The following is a 27,961-nucleotide window of genomic DNA, read 5'->3' on the forward strand; positions in this document are numbered from 1 at the left end:
GGATCTGGGAGGTGGTAAGCCTCTGTGCTCAGTCATGGGAAGCCTATCTGTATTGTTGTGCTCTAACAGTGTTTATTTTATCAAGCCTAGTTCCTGTGTTTTTCTTCAGTTAGCCAATCCTATGACAAGGTAAAAGCTGCATTTTCAGTTTTTGTAACTCTTCTTGTTTGTGGATTTGACATGTGACCTAAAAATGCATTACAATAGAATGTTGTGATTTTATATAACCGTGTTATGTGACTTTCTGGTGTCACGATTATTCTCTTTTTATAAAAGCCTCACCTATCTATCTTAGGAGAGGTTGCATGATGCATCAAAATCTCCACTCCAACACTGGGACATGTAATTGTCATAATGAGTATTTTTTTTGTCAAACATCAGGAAGACGCCACAGGGGCTGCAGAATGCCTTTCAATGGTAAAGGTGCATTATTGCCATCTGTTGCTGGCTCTGGTGCACTGCAGCCATGTGTTGGAAGATTAAAACAGTCAATCATCATAGTGGGACATAAACACCAGTTACCTGCCAAGAATTGGTCAGATTTGTCAGTAGCTGGTAGCTTTTCATATTCTGCCAACCACCTTGGCAGCAGAAATGTGGAAATATTTCCCCTCTTTAAACATCATATTGCTGGTAGAAAGAGTGAAGGCAACTGGAAAAATTTGGAATAGAAAAACATTTCTTTCTGTTCAATCAAAAGAGTTTTGTTTTGTTTTTTTACCCAAACAGTGTATATAGTGGTGATCATTGCTGCTGACAGGCAGTAGATCCTGTCAGGTCAGTTCAGAGTTTCAAAACTGATTTGAATATTACATGAAGCAACTTGTTTCATGTCTGCATGTTGGCTTGCTGTGAGCGAGTCTGAGTTCATCAAAATATGCTCTCTACCAGAAAACACATTTCTGCTATTTCTGGGACAGTTCTGTTTAAATTTGTGAACATGAACGACTCTCTACCTTCAGAATATTTATATTCTGGGAGGAGAACAGCTACTAAATAACATTGTATAGTTATTTATTAAATTTGATTACCTTTTAAAGTCTGCTTCACTACAAAAACTAAAATCTAAGTAAGATTAATTATCTTAATTGAAAGCAAAATATACTTGTTTTTTGTCTGACAAGATATTTCTTCTTACCAGGCGGCTTTTATGTTATGAGAATTTCACTTGTTTTTTTGTCCTTAAGTAGCAAGTGAAATATTCTTGTTCTGTTGGCAGATAGTTTTGCTTATTTAAATTAATATTTCCCCCATTTTAATGCTTTTTTCCCCTTGTTTTTGAGAGCTCACTTTTTGCAGTGTTGGATATGAGTATCGATTAGTCCAAAAAATTTAATTTAATTAATTTTTCTCCCTTATCTTATTAGTTGTTGTATCTTCTTCATCTTCTTTGCCTTTATCTTCATCTGCTTGTTTGGTTTGTATTTTCTCTTCATGCTGACAACTGTTTCTGAAGACAAATTTTAATATTCTCATCTGCATTATCGTACCATCCTATTTTCTGCTGAACATAGCTTCACCAAAACTGTAATCTGTCATTCTATTAGGTGACAAAGCTCATCAGTTACAATAAACTTAAGATAATTTCAGGGGGATTTTCTGGGATATGGGTATATTTTCTGGTTTATTAATGTTAGCTTTTATTTAAATACTGTTGAGATGAACAATTTAAACTAATAGTTGGCAAATCACTCTGTAATTAGTTGTCACTGGATTAGTGTTGAAATGATTATTCATTTAATGGATTTGTCATATGCTATAAGATGATTATACAAAAAATTGAATGAATGATTTATCATTTTAAGTATTTTTTTTAAATTCCTGCCCTTTCCATGTAAGGATTTTCAGCTTTTCTCTATCTTATATCATCATAAACAGAAATTAATTGTGTTCTTCACTGTCACAGACAAATAAGCAACTGGAAGACAACACATTGGACTTTGGGAACTTACAATATGCTGTTTTGAATTATTAGATATTAAGAACTTGGGAATAAAACATTTCCATACAGGGAAGCAGTTTCACTTTGATGTCATCATAAAAATATAGCAGGGTTTTGGTTACATGACACCGTGTTTGTTTTTCCAACACCAGGTGATGACCCACCTGCGTGTCATCGAGGAGAGGATGAACCAAAGTCTATCTCTGCTCTACAAAGTACCTTATGTTGCCGAGGACATTCAGGATGAAATTGGTGAGTCGTGTTCAGTCAGAAGCCCCTAGGTAGCTTTGCGCAAGGACGGTGTGCTGTAAGAATGAAGTGAAATGAAAATAGTGATGGAATTCACACATGTGCCATACAGATAAAGTCAACGCATCATATTTCTCTGGACCTCAGGGATTTTTTTCTTATATCTGGTACAAACTGACAAAACAGTATTCTCTTTGCAAAGGGAAATACAAATTTAGAAGCAGAGCAGTAGACAGGCTGTAGTGCTATATGTTAAGTTAACCAATTATTAGAGAAAAGTATTGTCTGTTTCTCAGTAATTTGTGGAGGGGAATTTAATACAGCTACTACTCTCTTTTTAATGGTCTCTGCTCACCAGCCCCCTTTTTTACAATTAGATCTAAAGCTGAAAACTGTACTTGGGATATATTCATCTCCAGTGGTGATGGTATATTTTCTTTTGTTTCCTTTGGTTCATTAAAGAAACCACAGCATGGTTTTGCAGCAAAGATTAAAGTGGAATGGGTGCAGTGACAGAACTGGGTCACAGCTTTCACCATGCAGCATCCTGTTGGGAGATGTGCAGATTTACACAGAAAATAGCTCTTAGAAAAATACTAATTAGTAGTTAGCATAAATGGGAACAGACGTTTCTTGCAGCAGCTCTGTTTGAAAGAGAATGTTAACAGTAATTGGGGAAACTCACACTAATGCATTGTTGCCATGTCCCAGGTTGACAGGTGGTAGCACGTGCCAGGCCATCTCATGCTTTGTCATTTGCCCGTTTCTGCAGACGAGCTACTTCAGGAGCAGAAAGCTGACATGGACCAGTTCCTATCGTCTATCTCTGAATCACAGCCAGATGTCACTGTGTCGTCAGAGGACAGCGTGGAAGTTCCCATGCCCGAGGGCAAACCCTTCCGCCCCTTCCAAGTCACATCTTTGGGGTCCCGTTCAGAGCCAGAGGGTGAGCAGCTCCATCCTCAGACACGGTCGCAAGCAGCAGCATCATGAACACTGTGGCTTTGTGGAGAACAAAGGGCCATATCCATAAGTCTTTCTGAAGGACATTGGTGACGAAGCACACCAGAACTGTTGAATAATAAGTTCACAATGTGTTTTATGCCTGCACAGTTCTCAGTGGCCTAGCCTTCAACACTGCAGTAATGAAGTTCAGATAAATGCACAAAGCCTGAGGCTTTGATTCTGAGCTGGAGCCAAAAGCTTAGGGACAAAAATGAGCAGTTATGGTTCTCTTCTTTTTCACATTTGTGTCAAACAAAAGATTGAATCCTCAAGGAGAGAAAAAAGTGATGGATGAAGCGCATCCAGTAGGATGGAAGGCAAATTACAAGTAAATCCCCGAGGAACATTTCATATACATGCCAACACCCCACAGGGCTTAGACAGAGCTAGCCAATTTAGAAATGGCTCCCTTTTTTGAGTTTGGTTATGCCTCAAAATTATTTTCGGACTCTTCCCTGCTGGACTCTTTTCCTAATCAATTAACACAGCTTGATAATCCTGCCTTTTCTATTCTCACCTAAGTTTTCTCTCTTCTCTCCTTCCCCTTTTCTGTTTTTTTTTTCTGTTGCTCATTTCTAATGCCAAGGCGATCTATCAGACTCCCCACGTGCCTTCAAGAAAGGTTGGTGCCTCTGTTGCGTCTTATTTTTCTGACCCCCCTCCTCATTTCCCAAGCCATTCCCATCTACTATTTTGTTCAACTGTTCTCCTTTCTCTTGGTGCAATTTGGGATCCTCTCTCTCCCACCATTTCTATCTTGTGGTTAATTTTATACTTTTTTTTGATGACTCACATGGGCTGTGTTGTTTGGTTTCAGTTGCTCGTATGCTTTTCATAATACTAGGATTATCACCTCATGCTGAATAGCAATGTCAGTGGCTTCTAAGTCTGGTAGAGATAGCTCACAACCAGCCTCCCTTTCAGAGAGACTCTTCAGTCATGTGTTCCCCGTTGTCCCGTCCTCAATGCATTTGTCAAAGTACCTTGCTTAATCATTCCCTTCATCAGTCACGCTCTTCCTGATAGGAGCTTTGTGATTTAATGGCCCTGTCTGAGACTCAGTGTTTCCGCTGCTGACCACAGCCCAATCTACATTCGCCCAATTTGTCCTCCAAGATGTGAGACAGGGATATAGTTACGTCACCTCTTTTGTCTGATCTGGGCTTAAACTTGTGATCTTACTCAGTGAACACTGAGACCCCCTTCCACTAATTGTTGAATCCTAATTATATAGATTTATCTTAAATGGAGGCACAACATCCCGTGTTGTTTATTCCATAGAAGTATGTTTTACGTGTGTAGCCTACAGTTGTGCTGCAGCTAAGGATTATTTTCATTATGGAATCATCTGTCCATAATTTTCTACATTAATTAATATAATATTTAAAATGTCTGGGAATTGTGAAAAATGCACATGAAGATATTCCAGGTTTTCCCACGTCAATTACCAACGCTCAATTTACAGTTTTTAAAAAAAACTGAGAAAGTCAGTAAGAAAATCCACACCTTTTCAACATTGATGAAAGATGATTAGTTGTCTATTCATTTTCCGTCTATTGACTAATCAATTAATAGACTAATTGTTTAAGCGTTCGTTCAAATCCATGAAAATGAAAGGTCACATTGCTCCCACAGAGGTCACTCCCATTGTGCTGTGTGTTATTGTGTCTGGCTGTGACACTACGTGCACCCTGCAGTACCATCTGATAAACTGACAGAGTTTCAGACGTCACTTACGCTGAGTGAGACTCGTAAACACATATCATTGTTCCTCGCTTAATCCAAAGGCAATTGTACTAATCTTAAACGTTTGGCATTGGTTGGCTAGCAGCAGCAGACAATAAGCTGACGCCAGATTTAATACTGCCGTACATTTTTCAGGATCCTGCCCTCACTGTCTCGCTCACTCTCTCTTCTCTCAGTTCTTGATTTATTCATGAAATATCTGGTGTGTGTGTTTATTAATAGATCATATGCCTATTTAAAAAACCTTCAGTCTAACATGCATATTTGACACTCTGGTCCCGTTTTTGGCTTAGCCACTTACTGATACCCACAGGGTTTTTAAATCTGTTAAACTCAAGAGACTATGAAAGATATGTAGATGAGGATCTACAGTGATGTACAGTTTTGACCATGAATTCAGGGATACAAAATGAGTGGGGTTCTTTTAGTGAGTCAATGCATGTAACTGGATGTTTACAGAGAAACCTCAGCTAAATGCAAAACACCACTTTGAGAAGGCCTTTGTAGAAAATGTATGGTCAGTGTCATGTTGGCTTCACAGTGCGCACACTGTGCTGAATGGAAGAAAGGGCTTTGTTGTCACCAGTGCACTAAGGAGACTGAGGTGGCAGAGCTGGAAAGCTACGTGCAGCTGTCCACCATCAATACCACCATCCTTGTTTGTTTGTGCTGTTCTGCTGTTATTGACTGTGCTCCTTCACCTTCTGCAGGCTCTGCCATGTCTGGTTTGGACGGTCTGATAGGTGCTGAGGAGAGAATTATCAACAGCAAACCCAAGATCAGCGACAAAGTGGTAAGAGCTCCCTTGTCACTTTATCATTCTGTTTGTGCCTCGAAGCATTTTTAACTTTGTAACTTGCTCAACACATGAACTGAGAGCAGCATTGTTAAAGCAAAAACACTGGAGAAATTGACTAAAGATACTAAAAATTCTACAAAAGACAACAGTCCTGACAGGTTAATTTCCTCCTTACCACAACCTCAGGCTGATGATGATTAAAAGTGATACATACATCGCTTTAACATAGCTCTCTTAAGTTCAGCTTTTAATGAGTCAGATTATCCCAGTAACTATGTTGTCATAGTTACAACTATCTCACACTGGGCTATTTGCGTGTCTCTCTTTGGTCTCTGCCAACCAACTCTCATTCAACTCCACACTTTGTTCGACAGTCATTGCATGCTTCTTTTCTTTGCCAGACACCCATTCCTCCTCATGGATTTTAAAATGTTGCTCGGCTGCTGAATGTGCACTGTGTTTCGCATGCTAATCCAACACCAACTGCAAAGCTGCAAATTTGTGTGTGTGAATATGAGTTTTTGAATGCATGCATGTCTCTTTTTGGAAATGCTAGTCTTCTAAGACGGAGCAATCTGAGGTTAAAAATAACAAATGGTGACACCTAAAATATCTACCATGATTATTCTTCATGAGAAACAGACTCTGGACTGCTCTGTCTCTACAAACAGCAGATTTTGTGTCTGCCCCCTGAACACACCCACTTCCACTCACAGCACTTCTTCTTAAGATTAAAGCTCTCAGTAATGAGTGGCTGACAGTCTGTTCAGAAAGACATGTTAACTGTGTGCCTAGAAGAGAGTCTGTTGTTGATGCTTGCAAACCCCCTCCCTCTCTCCTTCCAGTTTGTACAAGACAGCTGCAAGTGTATCATCACACAAACACAGATAATCCGTACAGTTTACTTCGCTGCACATTCACACCCTCTCGCTCTCCGCCTGCCTATCTTTCTCTCCCTATCTGTCTCACACACATACGATCTCACACACACATTGTGGTGAGTGTAACCTGGGCTCCCCTGTCTGTGTTGACAGGTGATTGATGAGTCTCTGGATGTTAAAGAAGTGATTTACAGTGCAGAGAGAGTCAGCGTTATGCATGATGATGAGCTGGTGAGTATAGCGGCACCCTCCACATGGCTCTCTGGGGAAATGTAGTTATCAGTAGTGGGGAGTAGATGAAAGAAGGAGGGAGTGTGGGAGTGTGCAAAGATACCAGTTCTGCAGCTGCTAACTGCAAAAAAAAAGAAAACACAGCTTTAGAAAAGACCCTAAATCCCCTCTTATTTTTTTTAAGTTTTCTGTTCAGGCTAATATGTTTGGTTATTTCTGCATGGGTGCATGTTTATGTGAATGTATCTGAATGTACACATTGAAAATGTCAGATCATATGATGAATGTGAATCCACACAAACTGAGTGTGCTCAGTTTATGTGTGAGAATGAGCAATAAAAAATCCCCAGTGGCTGTCTACATATGATTAGTTTGTGTCATATGTGCCAGATTACATTGTGAAGATGAGTATAGGTGACTGTGGTTGTGTGTATATAGTGAATTGGCCAAGATATTACACAATCTTCCACAAAGACACATTTCATGCATGTGTACACAAGTGAATCATGTCTTACAGTTCCTGTGTCAAAAGGGATGTTGTCCCTGACTCACTGTGGTTGTATAAAATAACATGATGATAAAGGATTACTTCTTCTCCAATTACTTCATCTTCATATTTCAGGGAAGATACAGTAGATCTCTAAAAGTGATATTTTTGTACAATCTGTACTTCACAAGTTGAAATCAAAAGACAGTTTACCTGCAGAATAGTCCAATTTAATTTGATGACTGGTTTATATTTTAAAGGAGAATTCTTGTGTCAAATGGGTGCTAATCCTATATCTTTCTATTATGACTATTGATCATGATAACAATTCACTCAGCTCACAACACAGATTCTACCAAGAATGCTTTTGATTAGGGCAAGAAGTGCGAGTCTGCTACAGCTTTCCAAAAACAGAACAGAAATCACATTGTTCACATCAGTGTGAGGCTTGCTCTCAATTTAGCTTGTGTATATGTTACAGAAGTAGCAACAAGCACAAAAAGATAGTTTGCGTCAGTAAGTTTTCAAATTTAATTCAATATTGCAAATATTAAATGAAGGTATTAACATGATAATTAAGAATAACACCCAGGTTGACAAATGCATGAATTTCCCTTTAAAAATGATGCATTTATATCAATTTAAATGTCTATTTAGCATAAGAACATTACCTGATTAAGTTAGTGTCTGTGTACAATTATTACAACAAGACAACTTTGTTGTTTCTCTTATTATTGCTTCAGTGGTCAGCTGTGCATATATTGTCTCCTCACTGTCGCTCTCTGTCTTACTCTCACCCGTTCTACATGTTAGGAGTCCTATCGCCCCCTGGGAGAGGACTTCAGTTTTGGGAGCAGTGCACTGATTGGCTTGCTGGTGATCGCTGTGGCCATAGCAACTGTGATTGTGATCAGTCTGGTGCTTTTGAGGAAGAGGCAATACGGCACCATCAGTCATGGCATCGTAGAGGTAAGCCACCTGTGATTTGGAGCAGAGTGTGGAGATTTGGTCAGAGGGTGGAAAGCGCACACACCAGTGCTCTCATCAGTGCTATCCATCTTATACCAAGTGTCAGATTTAGATTGAATTATCAGGTTTTATGTAAATGGAGCACTGGTAAATGCAAGAGGATTAGATTATTGCACCTGCAGCATTTGAATACAACACACACAGAATGTTGTGCCTACTGGAGTATAGCTGTCAATGCGTTCTGCCCTTGTTGAGGTCAGCCATTATGAGTGCCGTGTGTCTAACAGGTTGACCCCATGCTGACACCAGAGGAACGCCACCTCAGCAAGATGCAGAACCACGGCTACGAAAACCCCACCTACAAATACCTGGAGCAGATGCAGATCTAACCAGAGCCTGCAGGGGGCGCTGTGGAGTCTGACAGAGGACAGCAACTGAGGGGGAACATACTACTGACCAATAACATATGCTATTGTTAAAATCATTTGCATACATCCAAACTCCATTTACTGGTTTGTTCAAAACAATCCTTAAATAATGCTACTACTTCTACTACTGCTACTATTGTACTATAGAACTCTTTTTGATCATGTTTCTTTTGAAAAGGTGATGTATCTGCCATTTTGCATTATGAAAATGTGATTCTGCAGATTTCTCTGTAATTATCAGTACAGCTATCTCAGATCAAGATGTATAACATTTCTTCAGACATTTTCTTTATTTTTGAAAGTGAGCGGCAAATCAAGCAAAATTTTAAATGTTTTTGAGTAGCCATCATCAAACCGGCATACCAGACACTACTCTTTAATTTCCCATCAGGCAAGTGTCATTCATGCAGTTTCTGATGGTGTTCTCAGAAAGAATTGGTATTTTTATTTTGTTCTTTTTCCTCTTAATAGATTGCTTGTATATGAAGGTTCTTTGTACCGATTAAAATGTATAGTGAAACAAATGAGAAAAAAATATCATGAATTATTTACTTTCTGTTCTTTGTTATGACAAAATATACATATACCGTTTAAATATATATAAGAATAGATGTTTTTATTCCACCTTTTTCCCAGGCAAGAGGTTCTCGTTTGGTTGAGGGTTCTTAAGTTGAAGGTCATGAGTTGTGTTTGCAGGCACACTGTTAGTCAACGAAAGGTGAAGATGTGCACAGACCCCCAGCTCAAACACATCACACAAAACCTACTCTGAACCCTTACTAAGTGAATGTGATAATATATCCCCTACTACACACACAAACACAACCTTTTATCGTTAGTAAAAGAGTATAAATCGATAGATATAGTAATACCTATTGATATGTTTTACATAGTTGAATGTATCGTGGAAGTTTTTTTCCATACTATGTACCTGACAGGTTCCTGTGTGGCTTTGATTTTAATGCACTGTCAGAAACATTGTGACAGTGGGCAATGACGTGTCACAAGCCGACATACAAGTGTTTTTTAATTAGTTTTTACACAAATTATCTGAAGCAAAAACCAAGTACCAGAAAAGCTACTCTGAAAACAAATCTGGGGGATGATGCACACACGTTATTGGAGAAACTGTTGGTATGAAGCTTAAAACAGTCAGATCAAAACAGGGCTGGTCCAGAGGCACTAACAAAATAAGCAGCTGCTTAGGGCCCATCTGCTACCAGGGGGGCCACCAATTAAGTGAAAAGGTACATAATTTGGTGGATTTGGGGATGCTATAACTACTTCTGGGATCATAACAAATGCCAAACAATGGACAAAGTTTTTTCTAAACCTGAATATAGCCTACCAAATTTGGTGATTGTAACAAATAATTTTGGTAGGCACTAAAACTTTTTTTAGGATTTAGGGGGAGCAAATTTTGCAATCTTGATTTTGGGATTTGGGTACCCAGAAGTGCTTGGGCCGGCCCTGGATCAAAGCTAGTTGAAGACGCGCTGGAGCTGGAGGGCTGTGCAGGCAGGCAGAGACACGCAGAAAGACAAGGCTTGGAGAGCTTGTTTCTGGAAGAAAAAAAAAAAAAAAAGCTAATTTGTGTATTTTTACAGGTAGAGAATGACACAAACAAGTAAACTTAATCCTAGAATCATTTTTCTCTCTCTCTCTTAGTATTGTCTTTGTATGCCTGTATAGTTGATGTTGCAATCATGGCTTTTTTCTGGAGGATTACCTGTGGTGTGCATTGTTCTTATATGAAATTATATGATATATATTTTTAAGTTTGTTTTCTTGTTTTCTATTTTTTCTCTTACTGTGACAGTATCTCTGTATGTGACTGTCTCACTATGCACCCAAACGGCTTCAATCTTGTAACTGCCTGCTTGATTGTGGGATGGGACTGGGAACTAATATAATATGCATATTAGTGACTTGACAAAAATTGATTGACACCAATGGAAACAGATTTATGGTTACAGGGGGGGGGATACACATAAATAAACTCACAACTTCCATAAGGATGTGTTGTCTTTTCATGGATGAATGGATAGATAGTCCAAAATGTTGCTAAATGGCACTGGTTGTGCCAATCCTGTGCTTTCACTGTTTGATAAAATTGGCATTAAATTCAGAAGTTTAAGGGACCATTATTTTAGGGATGCAACAAAAAAAAATGCTCACCAAGTTTAAAGAGTTTAAAGACTTAAATGCAGGGCAAAGTATTGTGCTGAGTTCTGCATGCACCCCAAGTAACGAAATAACCTAATATTCTATGTGGGTTTCATTAATGGTGATAGATTATTCTAAGTATATATTTTATGAACGTTTAGAGTCATCAATATTTTATTAAACTTAGCATTCCTTGAGATTCAGCAGAATGTGGTGATAACCGCATTTGATCAATGTGCACAGCAAAGTGTCTGAAAAGGACCTGAAGAGGTGGATGCTTATTCTGCAGAATTTGTGTCAGGCTACCTGCCGAGATTTGCATCCACCTGTTTTCTCAGCATACAGCACAATGTTACCTCCTGCGAGGTGCATGCATAACACCGGGCAAAAAAATGATAACGATAGCCTAAATGTTTTATTGAGAACAGGGGAATGATTTTGGAAGGAAAGCTGAGGTTTGAGACCCGGAGTTGGCAGGTCATGTGTCCGTAATAGCGGAGAAAACGGGGTGAGCAGTGGAGAATGAAGGGAAGTAAATGAGTAGCAGGCGATAATAGGGCCTACTGATGCACAAAGAACAGGTTCGAGAGAAAACACACAACCTACAGAGTCAGAAAACTAACGCTCGCTGAGTTATGGCCGTGAAAAACATAAGCACCGAGGTTGAAACAATCTGGTGGTGAGTGAACGAGAAGCGCGAGTAGTTTAACAGCAGGTTGAACTGGGCGGGATGATTATTTAATACTGTGTAGATGCCGCTGAGCCAGGGAGGAAGAGACAACAACCACACCCACGCCAACGGACCCACGGGCAGACAAGTGAAAACCGGAAAAGCAAGGAAGCAGAGTGACATCTGAACCAGCGTTATTTTTACCTACTCGAGTCTCAAAAGACACCAGGGCCGAGTTCAGCCGTGACAAAACAAAGCGTTTAAATTGTAACGGTGGTGCCGTACATCCTGTTGTGTAGGCTACGCAAGCGCACTTTAGCCTACTTTACTGGCTTTGGTGTTTATACCCGTCGTTGCTAGTTAGGTAAAACCTCTGACACACCCAACCAGCCAGAGAAACCCATGGAGAAAGCGTAGGCTTATAGCTCGATGCGCACCGTTTCGAGGAAACCGGCGCGAGACGTTTTGAGACTGAACTCGCCCCTGTAGGGTTGGCCAACACCTGTACTCCTCCTCCTCTCTCCAATTATAGGTGTTGGGAATTGGGGACAGACTTTTTTCCCGGGGGGGGCAGCCTGTGATTCTTACTGCTGAATCATTAATAGCTGCAGCATGTTTGTCTTATTATATTATTATCATTTGTAGCCATTTTGCTACAATTAAACTTAAAAAAAAACAGCTGCAACTGTGCAACCTGACCTCTCTTTTCTCCGTGAGAGGGAAGAATTTAGAAATTTGCGTGTCGGTCCGAACCGGAGAGGGAGCGGGGCGGACAAGGGAGATCGCGGAGCGACTGGCCCGCTCCGGATGGTCAGGTGATAGTGTCGATGAAGTCTGATGCTCCTGATTTAACATGGATTCATGATGACGACGCTGAAGTTAGCTTCCGATTCGGCAGTTAAGGGGAAAGTTAAGGGGAACTTAAGTGAAGTGAACTTACTGCTGCGAAAGCTGTTATACGTTTTAGGCAAAGCCTTAACGCTCTCTGAAAAACTTTTTTAGATTTGAAAAAACGATATTTTATTTGTGAAAATGAAAAAAGGGCAATTTGACTGCTTTTCCTCCACATGCAGACCACATTAGACCAGGTCCAGATCCAAAACCACAGGGCTTCGGAGATCTCAAATCTGGACTAAATTGTCCCAGAGAGGCTAAAATTTGTTTTAAACATAGTTTCAGATTTGTGAAACCTTTATTCAATTTGTGAAAATACTATAAAGGGCAATTTCATTGCTTTTTCCATGTGTAGACCGCATTAGACCAGGTCCAGATCCAAAACCACTTTACCTAGAACTCTCACATGTAGACTAGATTGTCCCAGAGAGGCTAAGGTTTCTTTTAAACATAGTTTCAGATTTGTGAAACCTTTATTCAATTTGTGAAAATACTATAAATTTCGCTAAGTTGGGCTACTGCAAAAACTTTGTAATGTACCATGAAGTAGACTTGGCTGCCCGTGCTAAAAACAGCCGATCTTATGTCCTTCTACTTGTGATGCATTCAGTCAATGTCGGCAGTAATGGACACAACCGCAAAAACACTCCATGGTTGAGGCATTGTTGGCATAAGGTTATTAGCTATAATGCTAACCTTATAGTCACATTAAATAAACATCATAAATTAGCTCCATTTGTAGTGCTATGTATTTTTTGTAGTTTGTTACAGAGTGAAACCAGATTAAACCAAACTTTTTACCTAGAGCTAAAAAATTAGCAGAATCAATGCATTAATGTGTTAATATTGGGTTTTATTTGGATGTAACTGAGAGTGGAGATTCTGCAATCTGTCTGTGGATGCCTGTAGTTGATGTCTATAGTTAGTATATAGTAAATACGTAATATATAAACACATCATAAACATAATCAGAGGTGAAATAATTATTCAGATCAGTAAATGTACTACCACACTGTACACAATGTACTCAGTTACATGCCATTACAGTAATCAATGCATTTGTAGCTCTAAGTGTTTAACTATGTGTTTAATATGTTCTTATTTATTTGCATAATGAAACTTTGACAGACTCAGAGACTCAAAATGCAGGATAATTACAGAGTTTACTATGTCAACAGAGATAACACGAGACCGTTTAAACAGATACAGGGTTATGGCAGACAGGAAAAGGCTAAAAACTGGAATACTTAATAAAAAACAACACATATCCTGCCCCCTACTCCGACTCTGATTGGCAAAGGAAAGGAGAGTTGTCGAAAGGCTGCAAGACCAGGTCCCTTGGTGTGAAAAAGCATTGAATTATCACCCTTTTTTCATTTTCACAAACAGAATAAATTTTTCCCAAAACTTAAAACCAAGTTTTAAAGAAACTTTAGCCTCTCTGGGACAATGTAGTCCAGATTTGAGAACTCTGGTGATCTGGACCTGATCTAATGTGGTCTACACGTGAAGCAAGTATTTTCACAAATTGAATAAAGGTTTCACAAATCTGAAACTGTGTTTGAAACCTTAGAGACTGTGGAACAATCTAGTCCAGATTTGAGAGATCTAGGTAGCCTACAGGGGTTTTTGATCTGGCCCTGGTCTAATGTGGTCTACATACGAACAAAGCAATGAAATCGTCCTTTAAAGCAAACGAATAACAGCTTTCACAGCAGTAAGAGGTGCAAAAAATGGAGAATCAGTCGCTCAGCAACGTAAGTTAATTTTCACTTAAGTTCCCCTTAACTGCCGAATCGGAAACTAACTTCAGCGTCGTTCCTGATGATAGAGAAGTATAGAGATTAATGGCAATAAAGCATGCTGTCAATATTTTAGAGACCCCCCAAAATATCATAAATCATGCTTTTAGGGGAGCTGATGTCTTATTAAGGGGAGCTAAACTTGGTGAGGAACCCTAATAAATCAGGTATTAATCCCTATGTTTTCCCTCTAGGCATGAACACCACAGGGCAACACCATGGATCTCCCTAATAACAAAAGTAGCCTAATTATTATTATATTTAGGAACACAACCAAAGAAGACAATGAGGTGCCTACTTGCCAATTAGAGGCAGAGTAAGGCGGTTTATGTCTTCTGTCATGGGGGGGGGGGGGGATTGCAAACGCTCACATCCTTTTCAGACCCTGGAAACACTGACATAGGCCTACTGCACAGCCAGCCCTACTATCACTGTAGGCTATAACTACTATAGACTGTACCAAAGCATGATGACTATTTAAATAGCTTCATTTGTCAAAACTCAAAATTAAATAGTCGATCAAAGAAGAACAAAGAAAACAGCAAACAGAGAAACTGGAATCTTTTAGACAATTTCTTCTTAGTTATTTTTTTCTCATATCAAAATAGTTGCCAATTAAGTTGCTGTTGATCAGTTAGGCTAATTAACTAATGGTTTTAGCTCTGAATTATTTTAGGGTGTTTTTTTAAATAGTAGCCTGGGCTAAATAGCCTATAGCTGCCTAGAGTTGCATCAATCCGCAGGTGTTTAGCTGATTCAAATAGAGTCTACAAATTGGAAATGTTGACTCATTGCATACCCGAATTAGGTGACTTTCCGTTTCGGGAACATGAGTTTTCAAACAGAAACGTTTAGCTCCTCGGATGGATGAGGGGGAGGAAATGAAGGTGATTCAGCACAAGTGAGTCATTTACATGACTGGGTAAGATCACATGACTGATTGTCCGCAGCTGCTTCAAAAACACTAATACAACACATTTTTAACTCAGCACTTTCTATGTTATAATCGAGTTAATTGTGCGGTTTATTTCTTTGACTACTTTTCTGTAGTCGCTTACCATGAAAGGGCATTCAAAAATAGTTAGTAGCCTTACTCACCTACAGCAGGTAAACAGGAAGTCGCTACAGTCGCAGGGGAGACACGCCCGCCGATACTAAACTCCCGGAAAAGGTCTGTTATGCTCCATTGGAGTCATATAGACAGGCGACCTATACTAATCGGATATACATTTGTGACCGGAGAGGAGAATTCTTTTCAAAACACTAGAAGACATTTTTCTTTTCATTCATTCTTCACCTGATTCTTGTAGCCTATAGACTTTTTTTTGCGCACAGGTTGAATTCGTTGACAAACAAGATAGGCATCACTTAGCGACCAGGCCTGCAGGTTCACCTCGACGAACAGCCAGTGGACAGCTACTGTAAATCAACGAATTAATCAAAAAGAGAAAAGAAAGAAGCAGTTAAGGTGTTTGAGGGCGTTTTGGTTTTAGATTTCTAACAGCCTATCCAGGCATTGACCCCTGATGGACTACATGGACAGTGGACTGAGATACACCCCTCAATCGGTAAGAAACTGTATGTTCTGTACAGCCTACACAAGGCCTAGGCCAGTAGCCTGTTAAATGTTGATTAGATGTTTGTGTATTATGGCAGAGGGTTGGTGTTACCTAACCTGAATGACTCTGATGTTGATGTCACCTCTTTCCTAATATTGGTGCATAGGGGCCTGGGCTATTTGTGGAACAGTGAGGAGCATCAGGCGGGAAGTGAAAAGTGCTGCAGATACAAACTTTAAATAATCAAATAAGTGTAGGCTATAGGTAAATCAAAGTACCTACGGGGTGACCTTAACCACTCTTATCACCAACACACTTGTTTACCTAAAACATGCGAGTGAAAAAGAAATCTAGTGCTTAGAGGCTGAGAAAATCAGCTTTCATTTTAGTAGCGCTGAGATCTAAAAGTGGCTGATTGTTTGTCACTAGTGGTTCAGCGGCATATGCCAATCCCTAGACTGGTATGCCGCTTAATTTCTTTGCCAAGCTTCTTAACTTTGGTGTTTTTGGAAGATCAAGATAAACTTGTTATTCCCATATAAAAAGCCCCAAATGTCACATTTTAGATTCACGAAAGCGCAAATAGGCCTACCCCTTCTGAGGCTGCACAATCCACAAAATTGTTATTTTGATACATGAATATCTCCAAGCTGGATAAGGATTAATCTAGAATTTTTAATAGACAGTTATAGGATAAATATGGCAGATCATTCTTTTTTTGTTGTTGTTTTCTATTCAGGTGGGAGCAGTACCTAGTATATGAGAAAATAGGTGAAATCATAATCATAATCATTACCTTTTGTAAAATCTTGGCTAGATGTCTTACTAACAAACACGCCCAAACAGGTTGCTAGCTCCTTTTCTTAGGTACCTTGTTTCCAAGAAGTGGAGACAATGATATAATGTATGGACGTCTTCTCACGTGCATTATGAAGTAGATAATACACCAAAACCTTTCAACCTCAAAACCAACTCAAAACTTTGGATAAACCCTTTTCAAAATTTGGATTTTAAAGTGTATCTCATTGGGATGATTGCCGTGAAACATTTGGATGTCATGAAACCTCACTGAGCTTCATCAGTGAAGATTCTTAGAAAGCAGGCAGCCATTGTGAATTCCTCAAAGCTCTGCCCTGCTGCGACTTGTTCACTCAAGTCTCTTCTGTGGGGTAAAATCTTTTCAAAACTACTCCACATTATCCTCCAGGGCACAATAGAGCAGATCTGAGGACTATTCATCAGCAAGTTGTTGTGTTAAGCATGTTTTGGTCGTTAACAATGACACTGGGTGAGGCCGTTTTAAACATGATGATTATTATTAGACATGATGTGTATTAAGATTTACATTTCGGAAAATAAGCTAATTGCTGTTAAACACAGACAAATGAGGTACTTGACATTTTAAGGAATATCATTTGAATATGTGAGTTTTTTATTATATAGTTGTTGTTTTTTTTTATAATGATATTGATTGAACCATATAGATACTGAGAAATTGGTTAAGTTCACTAACGATTTACCATTATTAACGGTTAATATTTCTTGTTCAACTTCATTTGCAGAGTTATAAGTTCTGCTTATTTTGAAAAAGATTTGTAAACTTTGAAGACTTCCTCTTATTTATAAGGAGATAGGGCGTCTTAATTTTCTTTATTAATGTGCGATATAGCAGATGACAATAACATCATTTTTGAGTTTTCAGGGCTTCCGCTGGATGCACTGAGCAAAGATACTAATACCAACTTCACTTAATATTCCACTACAAATAAAAGTTCTGTATTCTAACTAATTTACTTTAGGTAGTGTGCAGTAAAATTATCCCTTTTTAGGGTTTTACTGTTATATACAATGTTTTTGGATAGATATTACTGTTGCTTTAATGTGTATGTTGCATTTTACTTCAGTGGATGTTTAAGGTTGAGATAACTTTAACTACTCTGAGTAGTTTATTTTCCAGCAATGCATCATATTTTACAATGTTTTGCACTCTTTAAGAATGTAAGGTATGTTATTTTGGACAAAATGTGTATATCGAGATCTATCTATCTATCTATCTATCTATCTATCTATCTATCTATCATATTGCAATTATAAGCTATTCAGAAAAAAAATAAACAGAAATACCGTTAAAAAAATAATTAGGGAATATCTACTCCTCTGCAGTGAGCCTTGGACAATTGGATATATGACAAATGAAAAACCTGCTCTTTCAAAATAGTTCTGTCAAGGCACTGTATTTGAAGGCTGGAGTTGTTTGCCGTGCCCTCATAGGAGCAGTGTAATTAATTCTTGTCATTCATGAGTATCAGGTTATACATGCACAAAGAAATTGTTGCCCTTATTTATAAAATAAGGTTTATAAAACAGTTAATGTCACAGTTCTGCATATGACCTTCCAGTAAGCTCCTTGTAATTGTATAACTGACTGGCACAAAATCATAGGAATGATTTTTTTTTTTTTCATATCATTCCAAAGCTTTGAAGATTATCTCTTGTTGGGTTGTAAAATAGTCCACTTTTCAGGGACCATTTCATATCATATACTACGATACAACGAGCACTCACAGACACTTGTTTTGTTCCACTTCAGATCTGCGAGTGGGTTGCTCCCAGCAGGTTTGACAGCATTTTACATGGTGAAACCTTTGTACTCCCTTCCCCCTCCGTCTTACCTCTTAAAGGTAAATGCAGAGTGTGACTCATACATGGAGTTCCCTTCTAATTCTTTAACAGTGCCAGATGCTGGAACTCTGGGTTTTTTTTGAGCAGATTCTGAATATAATTTTGTTTAGATTTCTTATCCCTTTCAGAACATACAGTAGTGGCAAATTTTCTCTGGTTGAGATCCAAATTCTGTTGGTCACCACAGGCAGGTGAATTCCTACAATACACAAGTAACTTGCTGTCTGCTGCGGTATCTTCAGTTGATCATCTACTCTACTCGGGTAGAAAAAAGACAGCTGCTTCTTGTGTGTCTTAAAGAACAAATGACATCAACCATGTCAGTAAAGAAACATCCCTGCAGATCTATGTCCGCAAATGTCTTCACCTCCTGTGAAATGGTTGGAATTATTATTTGGAGGTTGTTCTTAGCTTAATTAATATGTGCTCTTCAGTTTTATGTATTGATCATTCATTCGCCCTTACAATTGTCTATCCAGGACAAAGACTGGGACACCTCTGTCCAGTTTCTGCCAGCATCAGATAACAAAAGGCTTGAGAAGAAAAAGGGTCCGGGGAAAGTTGGAGCTGTGATCGGTGTGGTGATCTTTGCTGCTGTTATTGCACTTATTACCGGACTGCTGGTCTGGCATTTCCACTGTAAGAACCCCTTCCTTATTATTATTTAGATTGCAAAAGGAGGTAAACTTGAAGTAATCTGATCACAATAAAAAAAACATTTTGCACTAACTCTTAAAACAAACAGAAGGAAATTGAAGTAAACTGAACTCTTTTGCAGTAAGAGTGTGGGACTGTATATTCAGTGTTGTCTGTGTGATCCTGCAGTCCGAAAAGATGCGTGGGTCAAGAGGATGTACAGTGGCTCCATGCGGATCACCAACCAGGCGTTTGATGATGCCTACGAGAACTCCAACAGCTCCGAGTTCAAGGCGCTGTCAAAAAAGGTGGTTTCACAGGTAAGACGGCTGCTCAGGCCTCCACAACTATAGACCATAGTTGTTGTTTTTTTGTCTTTTGTAGCAGCAGTCCTTGATGTTCTGTTGTGTTTTTGCTCTTGTCTATTTCAGCTTAAAGCCATCTATTCCAAAAGTCCACACTTGGCCAAATACTATGTTGGTTCAACAGTTCAGGCTTTCAGGTATGGCAGTGAAGTTTAGTAATAAGGCATTATAATGATAAGCTTTAATTCACTCCTTTATTGTTAACTCTAACAAGAGGGTCTCGTTTTCATTCCTGTTTGTCTTCTGGTGTTTTTGGCTAGCAGTTTATCTCAAACAGATTTAACTGAAAAAAGTTTGTTTTTCTTTGGTGTGGATGCATGCAGATCTGATAGAAACACCATGTATAACACACTCATTTGTAAACATTTTCTATTATTACATTGCATGTTTGCCAGTGCCAGTCTTTTTCTTTGAAGATTTCCAAGCCCAAAAATGAATGAGATTTATTGTTACCCTCAGTTTTTCAGTTCCAGTATTAAGTATTGAATGTAAGACCAATAAGAGTGTTAAATACCAGCACACATGCATTTGTCTCACCCTTTTGGTATAGCGGCCTTTTGGTTGTTACTTTGCCCCACCTCTATACTATTTAATTCTCGTCTCATTGCTCCTAGTGAAGGCAGCGTAATTGCCTACTACCTGTCTGAGTTTAAAGTCCCTGTGGGCCAAGAGGCATCTGTTAACCGCGCGATGTCTACAGTGGACACGCTGGTGGACAAAGAGCGACGAAGCATGGCGAAATCTGGCAACTCTCTGGTCCTTGATGAAGTGGTGACGTCAGGTAGAGTCAAGGCAACTGAAGACCAAACTACTGTTATTCAGACCATATTCATCATCTTGTGGTTGTAGAATCAAGTTATGTCTGGTTGTGTACATACCTCTGTTTTGCTGTCAATATCTTCATTCAAGGTATATCCGTGTTCTCTGTTTTGTTTCATCTCACAGCGCTTGATACCCGCATGCTGTCACCGTCTTTCAGCAGTAAGTGCTCACCTTGCATTTCTCTCATTTAGTTAGTTTATTGTCTGTTGTCACCTATATTACAAAATGTTTCTGGCAATGACAATGAATTATGTAATTTAGGTTCTTCAGAAAATAGCATTCAGACTGGCATGACAAACATGTAGTCTTGTCATATTTGCAGTTTATTTATTTTATTTGCAGTATTTAAATATGCCGTTTGCAGTTGTTTTCCCTAATGAGTTGTAATGAGAAATGAAAGACTTAAGGCTGAAACCGCATGTGAAATGCATGCAAAATATTGTTTCTCTTTATTTGTCAAAATCATTTTAGATTTTTACTTTTAGTCCAATGTTTTCATCATATCCAGAAAATGTAATGTGATTTAGTACAAATATTAGACAGCATTTACAGTTGCATGGTATAATGCAGTTTGGTATTTGCGTAGTAAATATTTGTGATATCAGAATAAGTTTGTAAGGTCATCATAATTTCATTTGCATCGAGAAAAATGGGATACAGCAGTTTCTATGACAGTGATGTAGAAATTTGAATAAATGAATAAATAACACCACTGAAAGTTATTCTTTCTGTCTCAGAAATTTTAAAGTTTTCAGAACATGCAAGGACTGATCAAATAGGACAGATCCAATCCCCAGGCTTCCCTGACAGTCCTTATCCCCCAAACACCTTCATCCAGTGGCAGCTGAGGGCAGACCCTAACTATGTCATCAAGCTTGACTTTGATAAGATTCATCTGGAAGCGAATTGCAAGAATGACTTTGTCAAAATCTACGACTCCCTGGTGGCCCTTGAGAGTCGCGTTATGGAAGAGTGAGTTCACCCTTTGCCTCTTCTAAATACAACTTTATGCAGATAACTAACTCACCTGCCTTAAGCACTCTCATTTTTATACAGAGGCACACTGTACTTCTTTTTGAATGGATAGAGGACCTTATCTTGTGTGTGAGGCCCTCTGGTGGTCACATGCTGTGCTTGTGATGGGCACTTATACTGTACATAAAGATGTATTTCCCAAACATTCTTTTGGTAAAGTGTCATTCTAGAATAATAGCACTTGCAAAATGACAATTTAGTCTAAATTTGGGAGCAATTCATCTGAAAATTTGAGAATTTGGTTGCCTTTTCTAAACTGGAAAAACGGCACACAGCAACCAGTCAGAAAGCAACCAGTACATCTACAGGAAGAACTTATCAGTGCCTTTCCTGCATGGGACAGATAAAGTGCCTTAGTCATAAACTGTATAAGCGACCCAAATAAAGACTACATGATTCATTTTTCTGAGGAGGGTAGTGGCTTATTTAATCTATGAATTGATTGAATCTATCAAGGCTCAGTAGGGTTTTCAATTCTTTACTTGCAGGAATCAAATTTATATCAATATAATATGATATAAATATAATTTCATTTCAACATTTCCATTGGCAGGGTTTGTACTATGTAATGAAAAACTTGTAAAAGTCATGGAATTTGTGTTTCCAGGCCTGGAAAGGTTTTGGAAAAAAATAAAATCGCAGAAGTTTTGGAAAAGTCATCGACATTCATTGGTCAAAATGTGTATGAACCCTGCATTGGTGATTAATCCAATAAAAGAAATCTGTTCTGGAATAAACCTAAGGCTGTTAGGTTAAACAGGCAGCCACTGTCTGATTCTACAATGGACATGCAATTTAAATGAAAGTGGATTACAATAATCATGTCAGTGAATGGTGCATATAGAATATTTATATGGTCTTTCTTTTTCTCATACAGGATGTGTGGGTACTACGTACCTAGTCAACAAATGACCTTTCTGTCTTCTCGCAATGTCATGCTGGTGACGATGGGTTCAAATGACAAGAACAACTACCCGGGTTTTAGAGCAAAAGTCTCACAAGTCAGAAAAGGAAATAAAGGTAGGGACTAATGCTTGGGTGAGCCGTGATTGACGCTCACTTCAGCCTTTTTGTTGTGAACTGCACCATAAATGTCTAATATCTGTGCAAACACTAACATATTTATGAAACAGGTACAGCCTGCGGTGGCCAGCTGACAGGAGTGACAGGCACCTTCTCTTCTCCCAACTTTCCAACTTACTATCCTCCTCAAATATCATGTCAGTGGTCGATCGAGGTAAGATGTCGGCACCTTATCGGCATGCTACGCATCATATGTTTCACACAGGTTTCTGCTCAGCTTTGCTCCTCATTTATTTAGTTTTTGCTCATTCCTGTCAATTACTAAGGTCCCTGTTGATAAAGTGGTGAAGGTTACATTCCTAAGGTTCGTCTTGGAAAACAGTACGGACTGTCGCAAAGACTATGTGGAGATCAACGGAAAGAAGTGAGTCCAAGCCTGCATCTCTAAAATCAACATAGGAATTACATAAAAGAGCAGACATGTCACTGCTTGTGCTTGTTTCATCCTCAGACTGTGTGGAATTAAGCGGGACAGAACAGTGACGGAAACTAGTAACACCAATACAATGACCGTGAAGTTTTCCTCTGATACCTCCTATGTGGACCGAGGTTTTAGTGCAGAGTTTGAGGCCATTGACAATAACGACCGTAAGTGACTCAGTTTTTCCCAGATTATGATTATTTTTTGACATCAGGCAAGTGTATCTCACATTAAGCCTTTCATCCACAGCTTGTCCACAGCAGTTCCAGTGTAATAATAAGCGCTGCATTAGTACAAAGCTAAAGTGTGATGGCTGGAATGACTGTGGAGACATGAGTGAAGAATTAAACTGCAGTAAGTACTATTTACTCAGATTATACTATATTTCTAAGTAATCTCTACATTATTGTGTAGAAAATGAGTTAAATTGTGTTTTCCTCCAGAGTGCAATTCAACGGATATCAGCTGTAAAAATGGATTTTGTAAACCCATGTTCTGGAAATGTGATGGTGTAAATGACTGTGGAGATGGCACAGATGAGCTGGACTGCGGTAAGACTTGTCGACACTGATGGAGGACGATTTTTACATGAGCATTGAAAGGCTTTCAGTCGGTTTTCTCATACGTGTCGGTTTCTTTTGTTTTCTAAGGTGGATGTAAATCTGGACAAATAACATGTAAGAATAGCAAATGTGTTTCTGAGAAGAATCTCTGTGACGGCAGGGACGACTGTGGGGATGGGTCAGATGAGCTCAACTGTGCGAGAAGTAAGCTTAATTTTCTCCTAATCTGTAAAAATGTCTACAGACATAACTCACTGGTCAAAAAATCAACTAATGCAGCTTTAAAAACATTTGCAGTGCAAAAGTACGATTATCAGTTTGCACATGGGTGAGGAACACTTTAAGTTAAATAAATTATTTTTTGATTGTTCTTCTCTACCTCTCACTATAGGTGAGACAAGCTGCAATGATCTTACATTTAAATGTAAAAACAATAAATGCATTAGTAAAGTGAACCCAGAGTGTGACGGGACAAAGGACTGTGAAGATGGATCTGACGAGGAGAATTGCGGTATGTCACAGTCACCTTACCTTATACATCAGCTATTACACAACTAGTTATTATCTCCATCTGCATTGTTAAACTTGCATGACAGAACACATGTGAACTTCCACACACGTCAGACACCACCACAATCTGCAACAAAGCCGAAAAAGCAGCCCTGTGAGTGAGTGAGTGTGTTTGTTTACTTTGCAGACTGCGGGAGGAGTATGTTCAAGACGTCGCGTATTGTGGGCGGTGAGAAAGCGGATGAAGGGGAGTTTCCCTGGCAGATCAGCCTCCATGCGAAAAGTTATGGTCATGTGTGTGGAGCATCCATCATCAGTCCACGTTGGCTGGTCACTGCTGCCCACTGTGTGCAAGATGACGGCAGGACGAGGTAGCGTCTTACTTTTTGTTTCGCTGGCAAATAGAGACCTTTAGTACGTCTTTAAATCTTTGAATTATTACGATAAAACAACTCATCTGGCAGCTCAGTTGTTTGACTCAACAATTTGCAATGTGCAAACTGAAACCTTAGATCCCTGTGTTTTTACCAACACAATGCATGGTTGTGCGCATGAATAATTTAACACACATGAAACCCCTTCCAGGACCTCGGTGCAAGTTTTAGATGCCTGTTTTAGGCCATGCTTTCTCCTATCTTGATATTTTAGGTCTTAATATGTATGTTTTCTGAAATTATTTAATGATGGGCTTTTTCTATGAGAACAGTAATGATTCCCTTTTTAATAAATTATTTTAAATGTTTAGTATTCCTTTTGATGTTGTCAGTCACCACCCGTTTTGGGCAAGTTACTTTTAATTACATTACATTTAGCTGACGCTTTTATCCAAAGTGATTTACAATTGCTATACATGTCAGAGGTCGCACGTCTCTGGAGCAACTAAGTGTCTTGCTCAGGTACACAGTGGTGGATGTGTCAAAGTGGGGAATTGAACCCAGATCTCTCACACCAAAGGCAGGTGTCTTATCCATTGTGCCATCACCACCCCACCATTTCCAAAATGTAATGCATTGTAGATTACTAGTTACTGTAATGTGAGAGTAATTAGTTATATTACAATATTACTGTCTCTGAATTGTAATGCTTTACACTACTTTTGTGTTACTTTTGAGAATGAACTTTGTTTTGGTGTGTGTCCTCAGATTCTCCCAGCCCGGCACTTGGGAAGCTTTCCTTGGCCTTCACACCCAGGGGAAGATTGGAAGTGCTGTAGTGAAGAGAAACCTGAAGCAGATCATACCCCACCCTAACTACAACCCACACACATTTGACAATGACATCGCCCTGATGGAGCTGGACAGTCCTGTCATCTACTCCGACTACATCAGACCCATCTGCTTGCCGGCTACCCAACATGATTTTCCAAGCGGTAATACTGTGTGGATCACTGGTTGGGGCGCCACTCGCGAAGGAGGTGAGTCCCCACAAACAATAAGGCTTGTATTTGTGTAGTAGTAGTAGTAGTAGTAGTAGTAGTAGTAGTAGTAGTAGTAGTTGTTTATTTTACCAGAAGTCCAGTTGCATCCTGTGGAGGTCAGATGGAATCATCAAAATTGTAATTCCCAAATAAAGACAATTATCTGTGAAAAATAAATATTTTTGCAAACTTGTACTGAATTGTAATACAAATCATCATTAAGACTTTTACACATTCAGATGAGATATACCTTTACAAATCCCCCATAGGGGAAATTCAGTTTGACACAGCAGCGCAGAGGAATATGAAAGAAGACATACAATAAAATTAGACATGATAGACTGTATTTTTCCCGCAGGGAAATTTGTTTTCACAGTACTGTACAGATCAAACAACAATTGACCAGAGTAATAACATACAGTGACAGACAGCAGTGCACTGTCAACCAGTTCTGTGAGGCCTTTTATTTTATAGTGGCTTAAGGTTTCAGGGCATCAGGCTTTTCCCAGTGTGAGCCCTCCTGCATCTTGGTGCTCTGTACCTGTGCCCAGAGGGCAGTAGGGTAAGATGGTGATTGAGTGGGTGTGTGACATTCTTTGCTATTGAGGTTGCAATGCGTGCAATGGTCTTAATGTTTAGTTCACCTAGTCTGGGTGTGGGGAAACCAGTTACCCAGGCAGCAGTGTCGGTTATGTGTGTAAGTTTGGCCCGATTAGTAACGGATAAGATCTTTAAATTTATTGTGAATTCAAATGTGTCAGTCGTTTACATGTGGTGATATGTTGGTTTGGTGCTGATTTTGTGGTTTTGATTGGTGATTATCTATTATATACTACGTTCTAGATTTTATAATTTGCCTTAATATTTTCGTTGTGGTAGCTCCATGTTTGCCTTTAGATAGATGTCATGTGGGCTAATACTCACCATACAACTTTACTGTGGGCCTGCCAGTAATACCAATGATGTTTCTCTGATGAAGGCCTTCTATTACTGAAAGTTTAATGACTGACATTTAGACCTAAACACAAATGTGATGGTGTCCTTTTGTGTGTTTTGTGATTCAGGATCTGCTGCATCAGTGCTCCAAAAGGCGCAGGTACGAATCATCAACCAAACGGTGTGTAACGATTTGATGGCAGGGCAGATCACATCTCGGATGATATGTGCTGGAGTGCTGACCGGAGGAGTGGATGCCTGTCAGGTAATAAAAGGCCCAGTTTGCTTTCTTTCTCTTTCTTTCTCTTTCTCTCTTAAGACAGGTTTTCTCCTAGAATGTTTTACAAAACAAGGGATGTAAATATTTTTATTAATACACAAACAATTACCTGACACAGCCATGAGCCACTTCTGATTGTAATGAAAGAGGAAAGGGTGCAGGAGGAAAACAGAGATACAAGAAAATAAGTGGAAAATAGAAATGATGCCCCATACTGCCCCCATATGTAGTACCTCTATGCTAACAAATGCATCTTTGTGTGTCCTTGTGTATTTCTCTCTGTTAGGGGGACTCTGGTGGTCCTCTGTCCAGTCCGGCTGGCAGTCGTATGTTCCTGGCAGGAGTGGTCAGTTGGGGTGATGGATGTGCCCGCAGAAACAAACCTGGAATCTACACAAGAGTCACCAAATTCCGTGGCTGGATCAAAGAAAAGACAGAAGTGTAGACCACTGCAGATTGGTCAAACACGGCCAAGGATTTGGACATGAACACCGACTGATGACGAGTACCACAGTACAAATCTTGCTTCAGTAAAACACCACACTGACTTTTGAGTTAATGTAATGGCATTGACTCCCTGTCGAAGCTGCAGTGAGAAATTTGAGCAATCTTAACATTTTATGTCCACTGTAATTTTTATGAGTGTGGGGTTCATAAAATGTTTTTAAATGTAAATAAATCTCTTATTTTTGTGGGGGGTTTTGCTGCTGTTATTTTAGCATGTCTTCCTGGAGAAAACTTTTATGTGCCACACAAGAAATAGACTGTAGATGTGATTGGTACACATATGAAATGTGCATTATTGTACTCTGTCTTGTGTTTTATTAGTAGCCATCATAAGAATTTCCCACCGCTTTTCCTTGTTGTGTTTGCTCTCAATTTTATAAATTGAAAACAAAATGACAACAAGCTTATTCCATCCTACCTCCTATGGCTTGGTATCTCCTGCATTTTATTGATTTTTTTTTTTAGTCAAGCAGAAATCCCTGAGAAGTTAGTGATGTAATTATTCACTTTTAAAAGCACAGCTCTTCTCATAATGGATTGCAGTAAATTTAAAGTGATGTGAACTGCTTTTCTATAAGCAATAAACACAGACTAAAATAGTAGGTTTTCTTTAAATTTAATATTTGACGTTTTTCAATTCAGCACAATATTAGGGTCCCTCCAGTGTAATCTGTGTAAATGTGTATTTTTAGTAGATGTTTTTAAATAAAAATATTTCTAATATAACCTCCAATTCTTTGTATTTCTATTTTCATACACTGACATGCATTTCATCTACAATTCTTGGACATGTTTTGCCATTCAGCACAATATTAGATCCCCTCCAGTGTAATCTGTGTAAATGTAACCTTGAATTTTTTACACTTGCACTGACAT

At 39.0% G+C, this 27,961-nt stretch overlaps 2 protein-coding genes across 4 annotated transcripts in view; both read left to right on the forward strand.

Annotated features, from left to right (window-relative positions):
- aplp2 (amyloid beta (A4) precursor-like protein 2) overlaps positions 1–10,752 on the forward strand; it is a 53,348-nt gene extending 42,596 nt beyond the window's left edge. For 2 of the 3 annotated variants that reach the window (XM_038692383.1, XM_038692385.1), the window contains 7 exons: positions 2,095–2,194; positions 2,964–3,137; positions 3,783–3,818; positions 5,653–5,735; positions 6,776–6,853; positions 8,154–8,309; positions 8,597–10,752. In XM_038692383.1, coding sequence (XP_038548311.1) covers positions 2,095–2,194; positions 2,964–3,137; positions 3,783–3,818; positions 5,653–5,735; positions 6,776–6,853; positions 8,154–8,309; positions 8,597–8,698 — 729 coding nt within the window. In that variant the 3' untranslated portion in view covers positions 8,699–10,752. The remainder of the gene's footprint in view (positions 1–2,094; positions 2,195–2,963; positions 3,138–3,782; positions 3,819–5,652; positions 5,736–6,775; positions 6,854–8,153; positions 8,310–8,596) is intronic. The other variant, XM_038692384.1, reaches the window with a different exon arrangement.
- A 4,503-nt stretch (positions 10,753–15,255) lies between these two features.
- st14a (ST14 transmembrane serine protease matriptase a) lies at positions 15,256–27,818 on the forward strand. The gene is made up of 19 exons (XM_038692386.1): positions 15,256–15,837; positions 18,990–19,149; positions 19,336–19,466; positions 19,578–19,648; positions 20,126–20,292; positions 20,457–20,492; positions 21,071–21,305; positions 22,246–22,388; positions 22,502–22,605; positions 22,718–22,815; positions 22,903–23,039; positions 23,122–23,226; positions 23,316–23,423; positions 23,523–23,639; positions 23,827–23,946; positions 24,133–24,316; positions 25,088–25,359; positions 26,427–26,563; positions 26,865–27,818. The coding sequence occupies exons 1-19, from the start codon at positions 15,796–15,798 to the stop codon at positions 27,021–27,023; spliced, it is 2,526 nt and encodes an 841-aa protein (XP_038548314.1). The 5' UTR covers positions 15,256–15,795; the 3' UTR covers positions 27,024–27,818.
- Positions 27,819–27,961: the final 143 nt, after the last annotated feature.

The sequence above is a fragment of the Micropterus salmoides genome, unplaced genomic scaffold, assembly GCF_014851395.1.
Source record: "Micropterus salmoides isolate LMB-PRFRI ecotype aquatic unplaced genomic scaffold, ASM1485139v1 Ms_hic_scaffold_3, whole genome shotgun sequence".
NCBI classification, from domain to species: domain Eukaryota; kingdom Metazoa; phylum Chordata; class Actinopteri; order Centrarchiformes; family Centrarchidae; genus Micropterus; species Micropterus salmoides.

Bases quoted from the DNA above. Each gene is read 5' to 3' on its own strand.
- st14a (XM_038692386.1), top strand. From the start codon at position 15,796: ATGGACTACATGGACAGTGGACTGAGATACACCCCTCAATCG. The intron at 22,389-22,501 runs GTAGGGACTAAT...TTTATGAAACAG, and splicing joins AGTCAGAAAAGGAAATAAAG to GTACAGCCTGCGGTGGCCAG. The intron at 22,606-22,717 runs GTAAGATGTCGG...TCAATTACTAAG, and splicing joins CATGTCAGTGGTCGATCGAG to GTCCCTGTTGATAAAGTGGT.